Source organism: Drosophila novamexicana, unplaced genomic scaffold (genome assembly GCF_003285875.2).
Source record: "Drosophila novamexicana strain 15010-1031.04,08,12 unplaced genomic scaffold, DnovRS2.1 tig00000108-arrow-pilon, whole genome shotgun sequence".
Classification (NCBI taxonomy): domain Eukaryota; kingdom Metazoa; phylum Arthropoda; class Insecta; order Diptera; family Drosophilidae; genus Drosophila; species Drosophila novamexicana.
The window spans coordinates 3,637,457-3,654,096 of NW_020824772.1; the positions used below are offsets into that span (position 1 = coordinate 3,637,457).

The following is a 16,640-nucleotide window of genomic DNA, read 5'->3' on the forward strand; positions in this document are numbered from 1 at the left end:
TTTTAGTGTATTTATTTTTGTTTCGTCTTGATAACAAAATCGCGCAAGTTGTGGCGCTTGATATATATTTTGATGTATTTTTTTTTGTTTTAATTAACTGCATAACCTAAACCGCGATCGGACTAAGATTTCTATATACACAACCAACGCGTGCCCATCTACTAGCGTGACACTTAATCTCCAGGGGTTACTGCAAATTTGGCCCCATGCTCTGATTGTGGAACAAACCTGTATTGTTTCCTTGGTTTCTTTCCTTTTTTGTTGTGTTTTTTCTTCTGTTCGAGCTGTCGGGACTGCTATGAGGGCGCATCAAAAATTTCCAGTTTCCTATTCTCTATGTTGTTGGTGTCGATGCGGCATCGGGTTGGCATTTAGTGATTATTTTCATTCTTTTTCCTCTGCATATCCAAATAGACGGAACGTGGCGAAACAATGTGATCTTCAGTGTCTTTATCATCGCATAGTTCCACTTCCTCTTCCTCGTAGTGTGTTGTGCGTCTCATGAATACCTTCATTGGTTGCATGGCACTCTCTGCCTGTTCACGTGCCGTGCCTTCCGTCTTCTCATTTTCGTCAGAGTCTGAGCCATTCGTGGCTGAATCCACCGACGAATCCTCCATATTCGCCATATACGATTCGACCTGCATATAATCGCCGTTCACAGCCTCACGGCCCTGATTCGATTCATTGGACTGTTGCTTGGATTTGTGACGCTTCTTGCTGGACTTGCTGTTAATCTTACGCTCCAGCTCGGCCATGTACAATGCCATCTGGCTATTGCCTATATCACTATACTGTTTCTTGATCTTGGCAATATGCTTGCGATTGTCGTTGCGCACCCCATCCCCAATGTACTCGCCTTCGTACTGGGCATTGCCATGGGGCTTCTGTGCCATGTCCTGCTCATAGTATTCCCCATCTTCGCGGCCCTCGTAGCGTTTGCGTTCCATTTGCTGCTCGTTCACCAGGCAACCGTCGCCAATGTCCACCTCAAACTGCACATTGGGATTAAGCTTGAACTGCAGGAATAATCAAGTTAATATTAACAGATTTTCCATGAGTTCATGGGTTTCTACACTCGTTCGCCAAGGCAAAAGGGTATCTTGGTTTTATAGACATTGCGCCTTTCTGAGATTTGGCATGTATACTCGTGGTGTGTATCCCTTGCCACCTCACAATTTACAGCTGGTGAGCTTCTCTAAGGTTCGACCCAAAAATCTTTGCCTGCGAACGGGCAGACCCGACTGCATTCCTACTTGTTTATACTCACATCGCGCTCATTGGCAAATTCATGATCAGATTTGGACTCGCGTTTTTTGGCATTTTCTTTGGAGAATGCTTCAACATATTTCATTTCGCTGCGCACCTTGCGCACCGGCAGCTGCTGGCGCATTTGCATCTGCTCGCCCTCGTCGTCGTCTCCTTGCACCTGTAACTCAGGCGAAGCCTGCTCCATTTCATACATTTGCTGCTGTTTGCGTAGTGTGGCATTGGCGCTGCGTGGAGTTGAATCGGAGCTGGTGACCGCGCTGTTGACCAACTGATTGAACTGGCTGGCCGTGGGCGGCCCGTTCTTAAAGCTGTGGGTTGGAATGCAACATGGAATGGGTTTGAGCTGTTTGGACAGTGTGCGTGGCTATTTACGTTTTGGTGAAGGATTGCAGCAAGTCGTTCTTCACTAGGACATAGCCCTTGGGCAGGGCATTGGTGTCAACCACTTTCTCGGACGGTGGCGGCGGCATCGGCGTGCCCTGGTCCATGGAAATAAGCTGGTTGTTGAGCTTCTCGTTCAGTTTCTCGGCCTTTTTGCGCAGTGTGCGCTCCAAGGATAGCTGCTCCTCCAGGGTCTTGGTGTGCGCAAGCAGCTGGGAAACGCTGTACTTCTGGCTCTTGGGCAAGCTCTGCAGCCCATTTATGCAGCTGAGATCATATTTAGGCTCCTTCATCTTTTCCTCGTCCTCCTTGCCGAAATGATCGCGTATCTGACGCATTAGGAACTTGCTGATGCCATCGTTATGTCGTACATTGAACTCGGTGATGGCATTATTCAGACTGAGACACTCCAATATTATGTTGGCGCCACAATCGGTGAGACCGCAGTTCTCCACATCGATAGCTGTTGATGCCAATCATCAGAGACGCACCCAATCTAAGCGGTTCTTACTTACACTTGACCCATGCATCCTCCTTGAGCACCTCAGCAATCGGCCGAAGTCCGTTGTCGCCCAAGTCTGGATTGTTGGCCAGACCAATTGTGCGTAGACCTGAAATTGAATCGACATCCACACTGCGATAGCGCAGCGACTTCTCCCAGCCCTCCGAGAAACGCGTTATCTTTTGCATCTGCAATCAAAGGCTCGGTTAAGCTGCGTCCGATCTATGGTTGAACGTACCTTAATCATATCGGCGACATATTCAGCACCCTTTGGGCTTATATTGCATTCGGAAACGTTGAAGATTTCCACATGATTCAGGTATTTGACGGTGCCGCAAACCGCCTCGCAGCCCTTGTCCCCAATGTAAGATTTCTGGAAGCTCACCTCCTTGAGGCAGTCATTCGAGGCAAGCGACTGGGCAATGCACTCTATATAGCTATCCTGCAGCGGCAGACCCTCTAGCTTTAGTACGGTTAGGTTTTTGTTAAGCTTTACGCAATTGGCAATTGCCTCGACAAGACTGTTAAAAATAAAGCGCGTGTATATAACCGGCTTTTGACGGAAGAGTCGTGCTCGGCTCTCCGTGTCGATGGGTAAAACGATATCTGGTCGAAAAAGTTCCATTAGTCAATATCGGGCCCAACACTCCGTTTCGTCATCTACTTACTGTTCCCATTGGTGCGGCGCATGCGTATCGCCAGGGTCTGGAGCACAAGATCGTAGTGCAGTGCCTCGATGATCAGTAGCCATTCACTGACGCCCAGCTTATCGCCCAACAAGTCCAGGAATGTGGTAGCATTGGGATTTGAGCGTATTTCTGGCACTGGTGTCAAGTTCTTGGCGCGACAAAGCTCTAAATAACGAAAATGAAAGGAACGGCTCTTGCTCGACTTTTTCACCAGCGGAGGCACCGATACCACCACACTAGCCCTCTTCTTGGTCTCGCGTGCACGAAACATAGACATGTTCTGTGAAAGATGCAACAATAAAGAACAATTATTTACAAAATACAATTAATTTAAAATTGCAATAATTTTTTGATCGGAAAATCAATGGGGAATATGTATTGTGCGTTGAGAATATTCTTTCTTTATGTATGACAAGAGGGTCATGGTTTTTTTTTAGTCTAATTACTCGCTGATCTCTATAATCCATCATTTTTTCACGCAACTTGCAAAAGAACACAATTAACCTTCAAAGTTATATAAATCCAACGCACTTCGGTTCAAAATTTGAATTTTACATCCAATATTCCAACCGCCAACATTTCCAACTTTCCAGTGGGCTCTCCCGCACTTGCGAATTGTAAACAAACCCAGCCAGCCGCCCCTACCCCGCCGTCAAGCCAACTACACGCAATGCGCTCGCTCACGACGCTGGAATTCACGCTCTGCTAATTACTCGCGTGCCCGCACAATGCAGCGAGCGTTCGTTCGGCTATTGCTGACGTCGACGTCGACGCCAACGCCGACGCCGACGCTGGGGGTTGCCATGTTGCTGGTCGGTGACAACGACGACGGCTCAATTCCCATACAGCACAAGCCGGCAGACGCAACCGTTTGAGCCTGGCCTGCAGTCAGTCGACGAGCGACTGTTGAGGAATACACTTCGACTACGTCGGGCAGGCGGACATCACGTAACGGTTTACAGTTTCGAAAGTGCAATCCCTAGCTGATCGTGTTTTCGTGTGTGTGTGTGTTTGTGTTTGTGTGCGTGCGTTCAGCAAGGCAATTAAAAGTGAAGATCGCTTAGAACCTTTTTGTTTTCGGCACGTTCCCCCGTGGCGTCATGAAATGCCATTAAAGTGAAGCTTCTTTAACATGTACCCTGTATGACGGCGACAAGTTCGAGTTCCGCTTCGTGCATTGCCCAATTTCGGCGACACATTTTTATTGTGCTCTATTTGTGTGCGGGTATTTGTGTGCGAGTGTTTGTGTGGGGTTTTTGACTTCTGCCTAATTACCAGAAACGTCGTGGGCTGTACTTGAGCCGCAGACAAGAGAAGGGTTCTCTAAAATGTGTCCATATTGAAAAGTGGCTAAGAAAACAAATGAAAATTCGCAGTAAACCAGACAGAATTGGGGTGTTATGTAATTAGCATAACCGTCAGCTGGGTTTCGTATTGCAACGAAGGATACCTGATATCCTAGCCAAGACAGCAATAACCATAGGGTAAGTTTTAATGAACTCCTGCCTGAGCCTAAGGCGTGCAGTACAAAGGGGCGAACTGGACAAGGTATTCCTTTACTCTTGTTGGGGGATGGAATATTCCTGTTAGCATATAAGGTGCCCTTCTCTCCTGCTTGTCGTATTTTCTTAGGAGGACTTGGACGATACAATCCAAAAATATAGGATGTTAAGAATACTAAAAGAAATAAATAAGAAGAAAGCTTTGACCAACATCAATAAGTAACTTTTATAAAACGTTCCTTCGAACTCGAATTATGGTTCATATAGAACATGGTTAATTCGAAATCGAAATGTGTTTCGTATTTTTATTAGAAATCCAACCTGCGTTCACATCAATTTTAAGGCCTTATATAAGACAAAGGGAAGGTCATATGAAGCCAAGGACTTGCCAACTCCGCCAAGACGAAGAGGCCAAAGTCGAATGCGAATTTGAATGATTAGTCGAACATGCAAATAATAAAGCCTAGAAAAGGAGACGAAGTGTAACAGAGATTAGATTCGACCATGTTTCAGTTAGCTACGCGTTGGCCATTTGCCGGCAGAGACAACGGCTACGAGCATTACCATGAAAGCGATGCGGATGCGGGCTCTCCAGCTGAACTCTTGGCTGACTCCGGGCTGTGACTCAAAAATCAAGCTACCGCAACGAAGCTGCATACAGCTCCCCCTCCTCCCTCCCCCTCACTCCCTCTGCCCGTGGGGCAGGCGGTTCACTCTTTTGTTTTGTCAGCAACAATAACAATAGCTTTTGCTGCTGGCGTTGAACTTGACTGTCGGAGCCACGTTTCGGAATCGATGTGCATGACAAAAAGGGCTCTAATATGGGGGAGGAAGTGTTTAAATTGGAATAGCCGAGCCATAAGCTCATTTGTTTGCGCACTCGCTCGTTTTTTTTTGCGCCGGAAACTGAAGGCAACATGTGGCACATAGCCGAAGACAATTTCTGTTTCAGCTCCAACGCCTCAGGCCAGATTAAACATATTTTTTTTTTTAATGAAATGAAGCCGATTATGTGAAGACTGCCACGGCTAATCCCCAAGCCTGTCTGCTTGGCATTGCATTGGAAAGCTAGCCCCCAAATTATGGTTTATTGGCATTTCCTTGGCATTTGCAATATGTTTGAATTTTGTTGTGGTTACAGGCAAAACCGCAAAACTCGAAGTGTATCCATGGGATACACACTATGTCTCAAAATATTTTCACTTTTGGGAGTCCACTGATCGATGAGCCCGGCGGCAACTGGAGCTGCAGCTGGGGTCAGAACAAAGAGCAAAAATGCAAAAAAAGGGGCGGCAAGTGTTATTAGCAAATATATAGTCTGGCGGCTTTTTGTCAGCTTCGAGTCGGGCGGAGTCGACCCAAAAAGTTCAACCATGTCACGCGCTCCCTTCGCAGATTTTGGAGCTCTTGTTGAGGAAATGCGGCGTCAAAACATCGTCATGGTATATGAACCGGCGCTTATATAAAGCAAGGCAAATGCCTTCAGCGAAAAGAGCTCGAGCACTGACAACTTATTAATTTGCTCTAATTCAGCAATGTTGGCCAAATTGGCTACATGAAAGTTATACCAAAGAAAACGAGCCCCAAATTGAGGTAATGTGCGCCTAAACATAACTAAACTAAGCTTATTTGAAGCAATACGATTCCATAAATGGGCAGTTATTATACAAAGGGTTTCAGTTTTTGGCAATTGTTGCGTGAAATCTGCTAATAAAATGTTAAAATGCTTCAAATTCTTCTACTTCTAGCTTTATTTCTGCAACTTTCTAAAAGTTGTAAGTGCGTCAGAAGACCATTAAAGGGTCTTAAAAGCTCTAGGTTGAAAATAAATTTAATTTCAAATATTATGAATTTAGAAAAGATTTAAATTAAAGAGAAATCTAATACAGATGGTGAGAATCTTCAATCTTACATTCCACCTTACTTTGAATTAGAGAATGGAACCAAAGACAGTTTTGAAATTCATAAAAAATAAAACTTATTGAACCTGAATAACAAATCATTCTATTGCTGTTATATCTTCAGGTTTATAATTCAAATCAAATTATAAAAAATGATTTGATAACAAGCCAAGTGTATTATATATATTATATATCTGTCTATACATATGATATGATGATTCTGAATTGATGATGAGATTGAAATTAAAGAGATGTCTAATACAGATAAAGATACAGATATTTTCGAAAAGCAAATAATTGTCTGTCTATAATTGCAAGTTACAGAACGTTACTTGATACAAGCTAAGAGTTTTTTGTATATAAAGTATCTATTATTTTAAAAATTACAAATTTTTTTATGTGGCATATCTGTCTACATATTTGTAGAATATAGACAGCACTCAGAATTGATAGCCTCAATTGCGAACATATTTAGCTATTATTAACTGCACAAATCGCAGCCAAAATCATTGCAGCATGAAATTATAGCTATATACACACCGATACTTGGGTCTATCAGAAGACCTTCCCCCTCCGCCTCTCCCTCCCCCTGCTTGGTGCTGCTAATGAAAACAGCCACTGACCAAACAACCCAATTGCGCTGTACGTTACACAAAAGCGTTGGCCATAAATACATAATTACCTCAAGCAGCATCTAAATGCCAGTAAGGAAAATTGTTTTTTGAAAAAAAAAATTAAGATAAATCAAAAAGAAAATGTTGCATGCGGCGCTCGGCGGCGGTTGAAAGCGAAATCGCCTAATCCCGACGCAAATGAAATTATTTTTAAATAAATTATTCGCCTCGAGGCTGTTTTAAATAGCATTTGAAATTCATAAACGACCTTGTCTACGCTTTTTCAACACAACATAAATATGACTTTCCAAGAGGTTGATGTAACACGCGAATGCTAATGAGCTGCATTTGTATCTCCATCTGTAATCGTATCTGTATCTGCATCTGTAATTGTATCTGTATCTATTTGAGTCTTGCAAATCAATTGCCGGGCAAAAAGATTAACGAGTGCCGCACAAATTGCTCGACAACAAATTATGAAATGTCAATTGTGAAATCAATGAACTGTCCCGGCTTGGCTTGGGGCGTGGCAAATGCTCTGCTTTTAATAAGCCACAGCCGAGTTCAACACAACTCGAACAATGGCAATGTCTTGTGTTAATAAGCCAGCAAACAGCTGACGAGCATGAGATGCATCTGACAGCTGCACACATTCAGATACAATTTTCACACGCATTACAATCAAACATCAGCTACAGCTGCAAAAACCACACAAAGATAAGCGAACAGCTTCATGAGCATTCGCGTTGACGAAATATCAAATTGCAATTCAACTGCAAGAGATTGGATTGAGAGAAGTCAAAAGTGCCTGACTGGGTGATATTCTGTGCCTAGCCCAGATCTGCAGATATTGCAGTTCATATATTTCTCTGTAGTTCTTCAATTAGCCCTACACAATATGTGTATTAAGTCTTATCTTAAATGAAATGGTAAAGTTTTCGTGGCTTTTCATGATTTGGTTCATAACAAGCAATATCTTTTTATTATCGTCAACCAGATCGACGCAGCATTATCAGCTATATATATTATTATTACCTTGTCTTCGCTTAGCTGTAATATATATTACATATTATATTTCCTTTCAGTTTTAATCGTAATTGTCTAGCAATATAGAAACTATATACAAATACTAAAAAAAAAAGTCAAGAAACGTAACGGTCATTAAACTCTTAACAAATGAAATTTTCTTGAGCGGAATTCCGGGCTAATGCCAAAGAAAGAAGTCAATGAAAGAAAACAAATTTCGACGCTTAATTAATTTGCACATAAAACTTTCGCAAGATCTCTGTGCTGCCGACTTCTCACGCAGCCCACGAAAACGGACAAGACCAGAACGTGCTCCACCATCTGGAAGCCCCTGTCCGAGCATGTCTAACACTATGTGTGTGTGTGGTGTGTCCAGTACCATTGAGCAACATGTGTCCGACTCACTTTGGGCTGAGCTTTCTGGGCATTTGCGATGTTGCAACTTGCAACCAGAAGCAGAACCAGAAATGGCCAACGGCAAGCGGACAACAAAGCAGTTAGCCGCAGTTCCAGAGCTCCAGTTGCAGCTACAGCCCCAGCTCCAACTCGCACTCATTTGTAAATTTTTATTACAAATTTCTCAAGCGAAACTTTTTTGAGGTCATAAGGCACAGATCACACACACACACGCACACACACACATGTGTGTCGCTAAATATTTGTACACATTTTAATGACATTGGGTTAAAAGAAAATGGGTTAACACTTGCTGGTTGTTGTTGTTGTAACACTCTGTCTATTTTCTAGGTGGCTGTCTAGTATGGTCGAGTGCGACCTGTCATGTAGTTGTCGACAACAGTTGTCTTTGGGTGCTCACAGCATAATAATGTACAAAGGAAAACAGTCCAAAGCAATTGGCAGCCTGGACTATAAGAAAGTGCGTTTAAAAAAAGGCTCCAACTGGAACAGTTTTTGTCCGATCCTATTCACAATACTCACAATATTGATCTGTTCGGCGTGTGCGAATCGTCCGCCGCGTTTTGCTATCGATGGACAGTCGGAGATTGTGCTAAGACTGAAAGAGAGTCCCGAGACGAAGGTGGGCAGTCACATATACACGCTGCGAGGCTATGATCCGGACAACGATCCACTGATCTTTGGCAAGCGCAACTCACACGATAGCGAGATCATTCGCATTGAGAACACGGGCGGCACTGAGGCTAAGGTCTTTCTGGCCAAGGAGCTGGATCGTGAGACGCAGGATGAGTACGCCATCGTGCTCACCCTGACGGACAGTCACTTCAGCGACCACAATTATGTGACGCAGAGCTTTCTGCTGCTCGTCGAGGACATTAACGATAATGCGCCCATCTTTCTGCCCTATCCGAACGCCATTGAAATACCCGAGGGCAGTGCATCGGGTGTGATTAGCACACTGGAGGCCACCGATGCCGATGAAGGTGCCTACGGTCAGGTTGTCTACTATCTGCAAGAGCTGGACGGCGATAACGATATTTTCAGCATTTCCACGCATCAGGGCAAGGGCATATTGCGACTGCAACGAGAGTTGGACTATGAGAAGAAGAGCCTGTATCAGCTGCGCATTCTGGCCATTGATCGCGCCAATCAGGGACCTGTTAATACGGGCACGGCGGCCATTTTGGTCAAGGTCAAGGACATTGAGGATCAGCCGCCCGAGTTTGTGGAGGTGCAGGCTGTGGCACGTATTGCCGAAGATGCACCTGTGGGCACAAAGGTGTTGCGTGTGCGTGCCATCGATGGTGATCGTGGCATCAACAATCCCATTGCCTACGCTCTGGACGGCAATGATCTCTTCGATATCGATACACACACGGGCGTTGTCTACACGCTGGCCGTGCTGGATCGTGAGGAGGAAAGCGATCACGTCAACGGTGCCCACATATTGAGGATCACCGCGACGGAGCTGTCAAAGAACTCAGAAGAAACCCAACAAGGTCCTGCGACGGTACGCACCGAGGTGACGATCATTGTGACCGATGTCAATGACGAGATACCCACCTTTGGTGAGGCCATCTATCGCTGTGAGGTCAATGAAAATGCCCAGAGCAATACTCCGTTGAACTTCATCGACGAGGAGGTGCAGAATTTCGTTTACGATCATGACGAAGGCAAAAATGGAACATTTCGTTTATTTCTCGATCCGCCCAACGATCTCTTTGAAATTGTGCCCGAGCTGGCGGTAAATGAGGCGAACTTTATGTTACGCGTAAGGAATTCAAAATCCCTTGACTTTGAGCAGTTTATAGAAGTTAATTTTACCATATTTGCGCGCGAGATCGATGAGCCGACTCGCTGGAGGTGCGTTCGCTTGAAGGCATATATTTGAATAAAGGATTGCATATATGATATGTTTCTTTCAGTTCGGCTCACGTGCAGATCTTCGTACGCGATCAGAATGACAATTTCCCAGAGTTCACACAAGCGATCTACAATGCAGGCGTGCCCGAGAACAGCGAACTGGGCACAATCATCACCAAGGTGGACGCGGTCGATGTGGATTCCGGAGATTTCGGAACTATGGGCATACGATATACAAATCTAAGAGGCGGCATTGCACACTTGTAAGTCCATTCACAATCGTGAAACTGATTTGCTTTATAAGTTTTGAATTTCCCAGACTACATTTGAATCCCATAACGGGCGTGGTAACTATCAAAACTCCGGGGAGTGCTGCTTTCGATCGGGAGATTATTTCCCGTCACTATTTAACGGTCGAGGCGATAGACAATGTGGGTCAGGGCAATCGCAATACCGCCCAGATCATCTTGGATATTCAAGATGTCAACGATAATGCGCCAATCTTTCTACATCGTCAGTATGAGGCAAAGCTTTTAGAGAATAAGGCCGAATTTGAGACGCCTCTCCAAGTGGAAGCTCGCGATCTGGATTTGAATGGCACAGAGAACAGCCAGATAACCTATGAGATTGTCGAGGGACTCTACCGTATGAACTTCACTATTGATCCGGCAATTGGTCTGATACGGCCCTTGCATCACTTTGACTATGAGGAGCTCGTGGATAGCCATCGGCATCCTCTGCGTCAGGCCAATGCGGATATGCGAGAGATTGATCTGCTTGTACGCGCCCGGGACTCGGGTATACCCATGCTGTCCACCGTCGTGCCCGTTCTTATTTACGTACAGGATGTCAACGACAATCCGCCCATCTTTCAGAAGAGTTTCTATGCCAAGACTGTGCCCGAAGATCTGCCCGGCGGCAGCTCCGTGCTGCAGGTGCTGGCCATCGATCGCGACGGTTCCTCGCCCAACAACGCGGTCGTCTATCGCATACAAACGGGCGCCAGCGACAAGTTTATTATAAACTCGGAGACAGGTGTTATATCTGTGGCTCAAGGTGCCAACCTAGATCCCGATCTGACCGAAAGCAAACGCCTGATCTACACTCTGAATGTGGTAGGTGTTTGGATAGATAGATAGCAGATTGCTTGACGAGATTAATGAACTCTTTTCTACAATAGCTCGCTTTAGACGGTGGCCTGGGCAGCTCTCAACTGATGAATACGGCAATGGTGAACATAAGCATCCGGGATGTTAACAATAAGCCACCAATGCTGCAGGACCTACCAGCGCTGCATATAGTGGAGAACACACCCGTTGGCGCATTGGTCTATCACATTAAAGCCACAGATCCCGATCAGAATCCCATACTGCGCTATAAGCTAAACGCTGCGCATTCGGAGGCACGCAACGAGGAGGGCGGGCTGGTGAAGATCAGTGAATACGACTACCTAGGCGCCTTCGAACTGGATGCAATACAGGGCTATTTGAAGGTAATCAAATTGTTGGATCGTGAGAAAGTGGAGCACATCAAGCTAGCCATTGCCGTTGAGGATCTGGCAGCAGCCAAGGGCCGGCAAATTGTGGAAGGTAAGTGAACCAAAAGTACATGTACCTTAACAATAATTATGCTGCATCCTTCTTAGCTTTCCTGAGCATTCAAATACAGGATGAAAACGATAACAATCCCAAGTTCAGGCAACCTTTCTACAGACAAACGATCACCGAAAACAGCATCAATGGTGTCCTGATTGCCAATGTGCTGGCCTACGATGTGGACAAGAACCGCACCATCACCTATGCACTGGAGGGCAATCCCATCTACCGCAATCTGGTCCACTTGGATGCACAAACAGGCGAAATCGTGGTGGCCAACAAGATCGATCACGAGCAGTATCAGTGGCTAAATTTCAGCGTGCGCGCCACAGATGGGGGTGTGCCCACCCGATCGGCCCTGGTGGATGTCTACGTGACCGTGTTGGACGAGAACGACAACAATCCCTACTTTATAGGTGGTAGCAAGAACTATACGATCAGCGAGAGCGCTGCGCCAGGCACGCGGGTAGCCACAGTGCAGGCAGCCGATGCCGATGCGGGCGACTTTGGCAAGATCACATTCTTGATGGATCGCATTAGCTCTCAGGGCAAGTTTACGATAGATGCCGATACGGGCGTATTGACCGTGGCCGATAAGCTCGACCGGGAGACCAAGAACTTTTACAATCTAGTGATCGAGGCCTGGGACAATTATCAGTTTGGCTTCCTGGCCGGCGAGAGTCGGAATGCCTTCAAGCAAGTGTTGTAAGTGATCTGGCAGGGATTCTCATGGGGATTCGCTCTAATATGTAACTGTAACTTCCCAGCATTACCATATTGGATGAAAATGATAACGCGCCTGAAATCAGTTTGCCCACAAGCTGCGTTCTCATCACCGAATATCACGAGCTGCACGAGAGTATTGCCAGCATTGTGGGCAAAGATGCGGATGATGCTGCGACGCCAAATGGACGCCTTGAATTTGCCATCACCAAGGGTAACAGAGAGGGTCTCTTCGAGCTAAGGCAACTCGATCCATGGAACGCTCAGATTTTTGCCAGTAAAACGCTGCGCAACAAATTTGGCAACTATAGCCTGACCCTTAGCACAAAGGATTTGGGTGTGCCTGCCAACATAGTGTCGAGCACGCTGGACATTTGTGTCTCGGACTTTAACGATAATGCGCCCGTGTTTGTGAGGCCCTTGCACAATACGACGGTGCGCATACCGGAGAATGCCACTGTGGGCACCATGATACTGCAGGCCTATGCGAGTGATGCGGACATGGGGCAGAATGCGCTGGTGCGCTATCGCCTAAAACCCGATCCTCTGGGCAGCTATAAGCTGTTCGAGTTGAAGGCCAGCACGGGCGAGCTGTTCCTGAAAGAGCGCCTGAATCGCACAAAGCAAAAGTTGCATGAGGTGAGTAGCTAGTGTGCTCGTCCAGGTCTATTACTAAGTACTTTTCTTGCCAGATACGAATCGAGGCCTACGATCAAGGTTTACCCACATCCTTAAGCACAGATCTCGACCTAACCATCTACGTACGCAATGTCAACGACTATGAGCCGCAGTTTGTTGTAAATGAGATCTCTCTCAACTTCACGGAACACTCTGATCCGGGCTCTGAGCGCATAAAGCTACCCGACACCATAGATAAGGATGAAATGGAACTAGATGATCCCGATGAGACGCCCACGCAAGTGTGCTATTTCATACTGCACGGCAATGAGGCGGGCTACTTCCGTCTGGATCCCGAGTCGCATGTGCTGACTGTCGAGCGAGAATTGGATCGAGAGTTGATCTCCAATTTTACCTTGTACATAAAGGCCACGGAGAACTGTGCCAACGACACGCTGGGCCAGAAACGTCGCCTGGGCATACAGATTGACAGCAAGATGAATAGCAAACAGCCGGGTATGTTGAATGGCCCAGAATTCACCTACGATCGGTTCAAGCATTCGCGCCAGCTGCGCGCCATTGACCTAGACTACGAAACGTCCTCATCCGTCGAGCCGGAAACGCAATCCTATGAAAGCTATGTGGAGAATGTGCAGAATGTCCAGACGCCACAGCAGCCGCCCAAAGTGGACAGCACCATTGTGTGTGTGCTGGTGCGTGTACTGGACATCAATGATAATCCGCCCAAGTTTCGCTCAAAGATTTTCACTGGCGGCATTACAACTAGTGCAGATTTTGGGCTGAGTTTCATGCGAGTGGAAGCCTCTGACCCGGATGAGGGTGAAAATGCAAAAATTTCCTACTATCAGGTGGGCGAGATAAGGCAAACGCTCTCCGAGGGTATGGAGAATGTGCGCAAGGCACCATTTCTGATCGACCAGAATACAGGCGAGGTGATGCTTAACTTCGATCCGCAGAAGGGCATGAAAGGCTACTTTGATTTTATGGTGCTGGCCAACGATACGCTGGGCATGCGGGATGTGGCCCACGTGTTCATCTATCTGCTGCGCGAGGATCAGAAGGTGCGCTTTGTCTTCCGCCTGCAGCCGGACGAACTACGCTCCAGAATTGATACGTTCCGAGAGTAAGTAACTATCTATTTACCATACGCTTCTATTTCTAAGACATGCGAACAGCACTCTAGGCAACATAACCGAGTCCATTGTGAACATTGACGAGATCAAAGTGCACGAAAATAAGGATGGATCGGTGGACAAGACCAAAACAGATTTATACATGCATCTAGTCGAGCGCGAGGATAATTCCATATACGAGGTTTCCGAGGTGCTCAAGCTAATTGACACACACATCGAGAGCCTGGACGATTTGTTCAAGGATCTAAATGTGCTGGACACACAGCCGGCCGAGGCGCAGCTGCTGATAGCCTGCCCGACCAAAGGTGCCATGTTTGTGTGGCTTGTCTTCACAAATCTCTTCCTGGCCGCCCTGCTAGTGGTCACCCTGGCGCTGTGCGCCTCGCAGCGCAAAGGCTACAGAAGGCAGCTGCGCGCCGCCAAAGTAAACATTTTTCGTAAGTTACCAGGACCTAGTGTCTAAAGCAAACAGTTGCTAATTGCTTCACCTCTTCCTAGGTGGACACTCCTCCACATCGCTGCAGCATCCACATGAGCCCGCCACACGAGTGCCCAATACTAACAAGCATAGCGTACAAGGCTCCAATCCCATTTGGCTGAAGGGCTACGAGAACGAATGGTTCAAGACCGAGGAAAATCTGAGGTTCGTGTACAACCGATCCCATTTCTAAATACATTCGATATATATAGAATGATGATGTTTTTTTTCACAGTATTGGCGGCCAGGACTCTTTGGACGATAATTTTCTGGCTATTGGCACACAGGACCTACACGAAACCCTTAAGGGTACTGCCAAATTGTTTAACAATACAAATGACCTGAATCGGCATTTCAATTTATACAATCAAATTGATAAACTAACGAATAATGCTCAAATCCTGGCGCGTAAACTGGAAACCACAGAGTTATAGCCGTCGTAGGAGCCACACTAACCTAAACCAGACTATTTATTGTACCTAGGTTTAATATTAGCTAATAGGCGTACCTTTAGGTCTAATCCATGTAAATACATATAGGTAAAAACAAGAACTGTATTACATGTTTTGGTTTTGAGGAATACGAAACTTGGTAAATGTAGAATCTCTTTTGGGCAAGAGTATTGGGTACTTACGGCATTCAATTTCTTGCTTGAGAATAGTGCACAGTTTTCACGGTATCGTTTGGTAATCCTAGAGTTCCCCCAAATTTTCAGACATAAAAAATATAACACATATACAGCTGCGCATACGGCCGAAACCATGAAAAATTGAAGGTTTGTTAATAATACAGAATGGGATATAAGCTCCTAGCTAAGCAGCTAGAATTGAGTCAGCTTTAGTACTTACCACGTCCGTGTTTGTACTCGAATTGGCCGAAGATTATAAATATATAAAATATTTTGATTTGTTACGAGTACTTTAACAGACAGACATTTGTAATCATCAAAGGCTTTGCCTACTGAGCAGCCAAATACAGTTCCGGTCACGAGCTGATTACTGGGAATCGTATCCGCTCGGTCCAGCTGTATTCTTCTTCTTTGTGCTTGGTTTGCTTTCGGCCAAAGCCGACCAAATTCGCTGGCGAATGGACTGTCCAGTTGATTTACAACGTGTTTGTTGTTTTCTTTTTTTTTAGGTTTTTCACAATATAATAAGCAAATGCAACTGCAAAATTTAAACTGGCCGACCGCAAAACGAAGAAAGGTAAACGTAACTTGTGAAGATTTTTGATAATTGATTGATTGCTACAACGCGGCTTTTATTATTTTTTGAATTGGAACTATGCGAGTATGTGTTTAGACGAAGGAACTGGATTATTGTCAGAAATTTGTGTTGCTTGATTTATTTTGTCTTGCCAGCTCGTTCTGACAGCATCCACAGCCTGCTCGGATTGTGGGCCACCATGCGAGTCCCTTTCTGAAAACTAAATCAAAACTTGATCAGTCCGAAAAAAAAATAATCTCGTGTTAGTTTTGGTTTTCTGTTTTTTTTTTTTTTTTTTTTTTTTTTGTACAAAAAAATATTGTGTTATATTTTCCGGGTAAAAGATTCAGTTGCAGTTGCCATAAAATGAATATTTTTTCTATTTTTATTCTCTTATATATGTAAAATATATATATATATATATTATATTTTTGTTTTTCGTTTATAATAATTACAGAAATTAGATCACAAAAATGCATGTAAACTACAAAAAAATGAATTGTACCTCATACCGAAACAAAATTCAATAACTTTTGAACCAATCTTTTGGAGGCGTTTTTTAATGGAGGGGCGGCTGCTTCAATTTTCTCTGGCTTGCTTAAATATACAAATTCTGCACAATGCAATGCATTGCGTGTAATTTAAAATACATTATTTTTCAGCTTTGCAAAGAATTTTGTTCGCGTCACTTGCACAGCAA

General features: G+C 45.1%; 2 protein-coding genes across 2 annotated transcripts; one reads left to right on the plus strand and one right to left on the minus strand.

The window, feature by feature from the left end:
• Window positions 1-44: 44 nt before the first annotated feature.
• LOC115757741 (protein Cep78 homolog) lies at window positions 45-16,076 on the minus strand. The gene is made up of 8 exons (XM_030698126.1): window positions 15,584-16,076; window positions 15,370-15,476; window positions 2,824-3,124; window positions 2,394-2,761; window positions 2,169-2,343; window positions 1,645-2,116; window positions 1,271-1,580; window positions 45-1,019 (listed from the first exon to the last, which is right to left on the minus strand). Exons 3-8 carry the CDS (start codon window positions 3,119-3,121, stop codon window positions 372-374), a joined length of 2,271 nt encoding a protein of 756 aa, XP_030553986.1. The 5' UTR covers window positions 3,122-3,124; window positions 15,370-15,476; window positions 15,584-16,076; the 3' UTR covers window positions 45-371.
• On the plus strand, window positions 8,714-15,169 carry LOC115771696 (cadherin-23). The gene is made up of 10 exons (XM_030717513.1): window positions 8,714-10,167; window positions 10,230-10,430; window positions 10,487-11,282; window positions 11,348-11,756; window positions 11,813-12,467; window positions 12,530-13,124; window positions 13,178-14,247; window positions 14,300-14,694; window positions 14,756-14,900; window positions 14,971-15,169. The coding sequence occupies exons 1-10, from the start codon at window positions 8,714-8,716 to the stop codon at window positions 15,167-15,169; spliced, it is 5,919 nt and encodes a 1,972-aa protein (XP_030573373.1).
• Window positions 16,077-16,640: the final 564 nt, after the last annotated feature.

Excerpts from the sequence above, each read along its gene's own strand:
- LOC115757741 (XM_030698126.1), bottom strand. The coding sequence starts at position 3,121 with ATGTCTATGTTTCGTGCACGCGAGACCAAGAAGAGGGCTAGTGTGGTG. Across the intron at positions 2,344-2,393 it reads ATGTCGCCGATATGATTAAG|ATGCAAAAGATAACGCGTTT; the intron begins GTACGTTCAACC and ends CTTTGATTGCAG. Across the intron at positions 2,117-2,168 it reads GGAGGATGCATGGGTCAAGT|CTATCGATGTGGAGAACTGC; the intron begins GTAAGTAAGAAC and ends TGGCATCAACAG.
- LOC115771696 (XM_030717513.1), top strand. The coding sequence starts at position 8,714 with ATGTACAAAGGAAAACAGTCCAAAGCAATTGGCAGCCTGGACTATAAG. Across the intron at positions 10,431-10,486 it reads AGAGGCGGCATTGCACACTT|ACTACATTTGAATCCCATAA; the intron begins GTAAGTCCATTC and ends TGAATTTCCCAG. Across the intron at positions 14,248-14,299 it reads AGAATTGATACGTTCCGAGA|CACTCTAGGCAACATAACCG; the intron begins GTAAGTAACTAT and ends ACATGCGAACAG.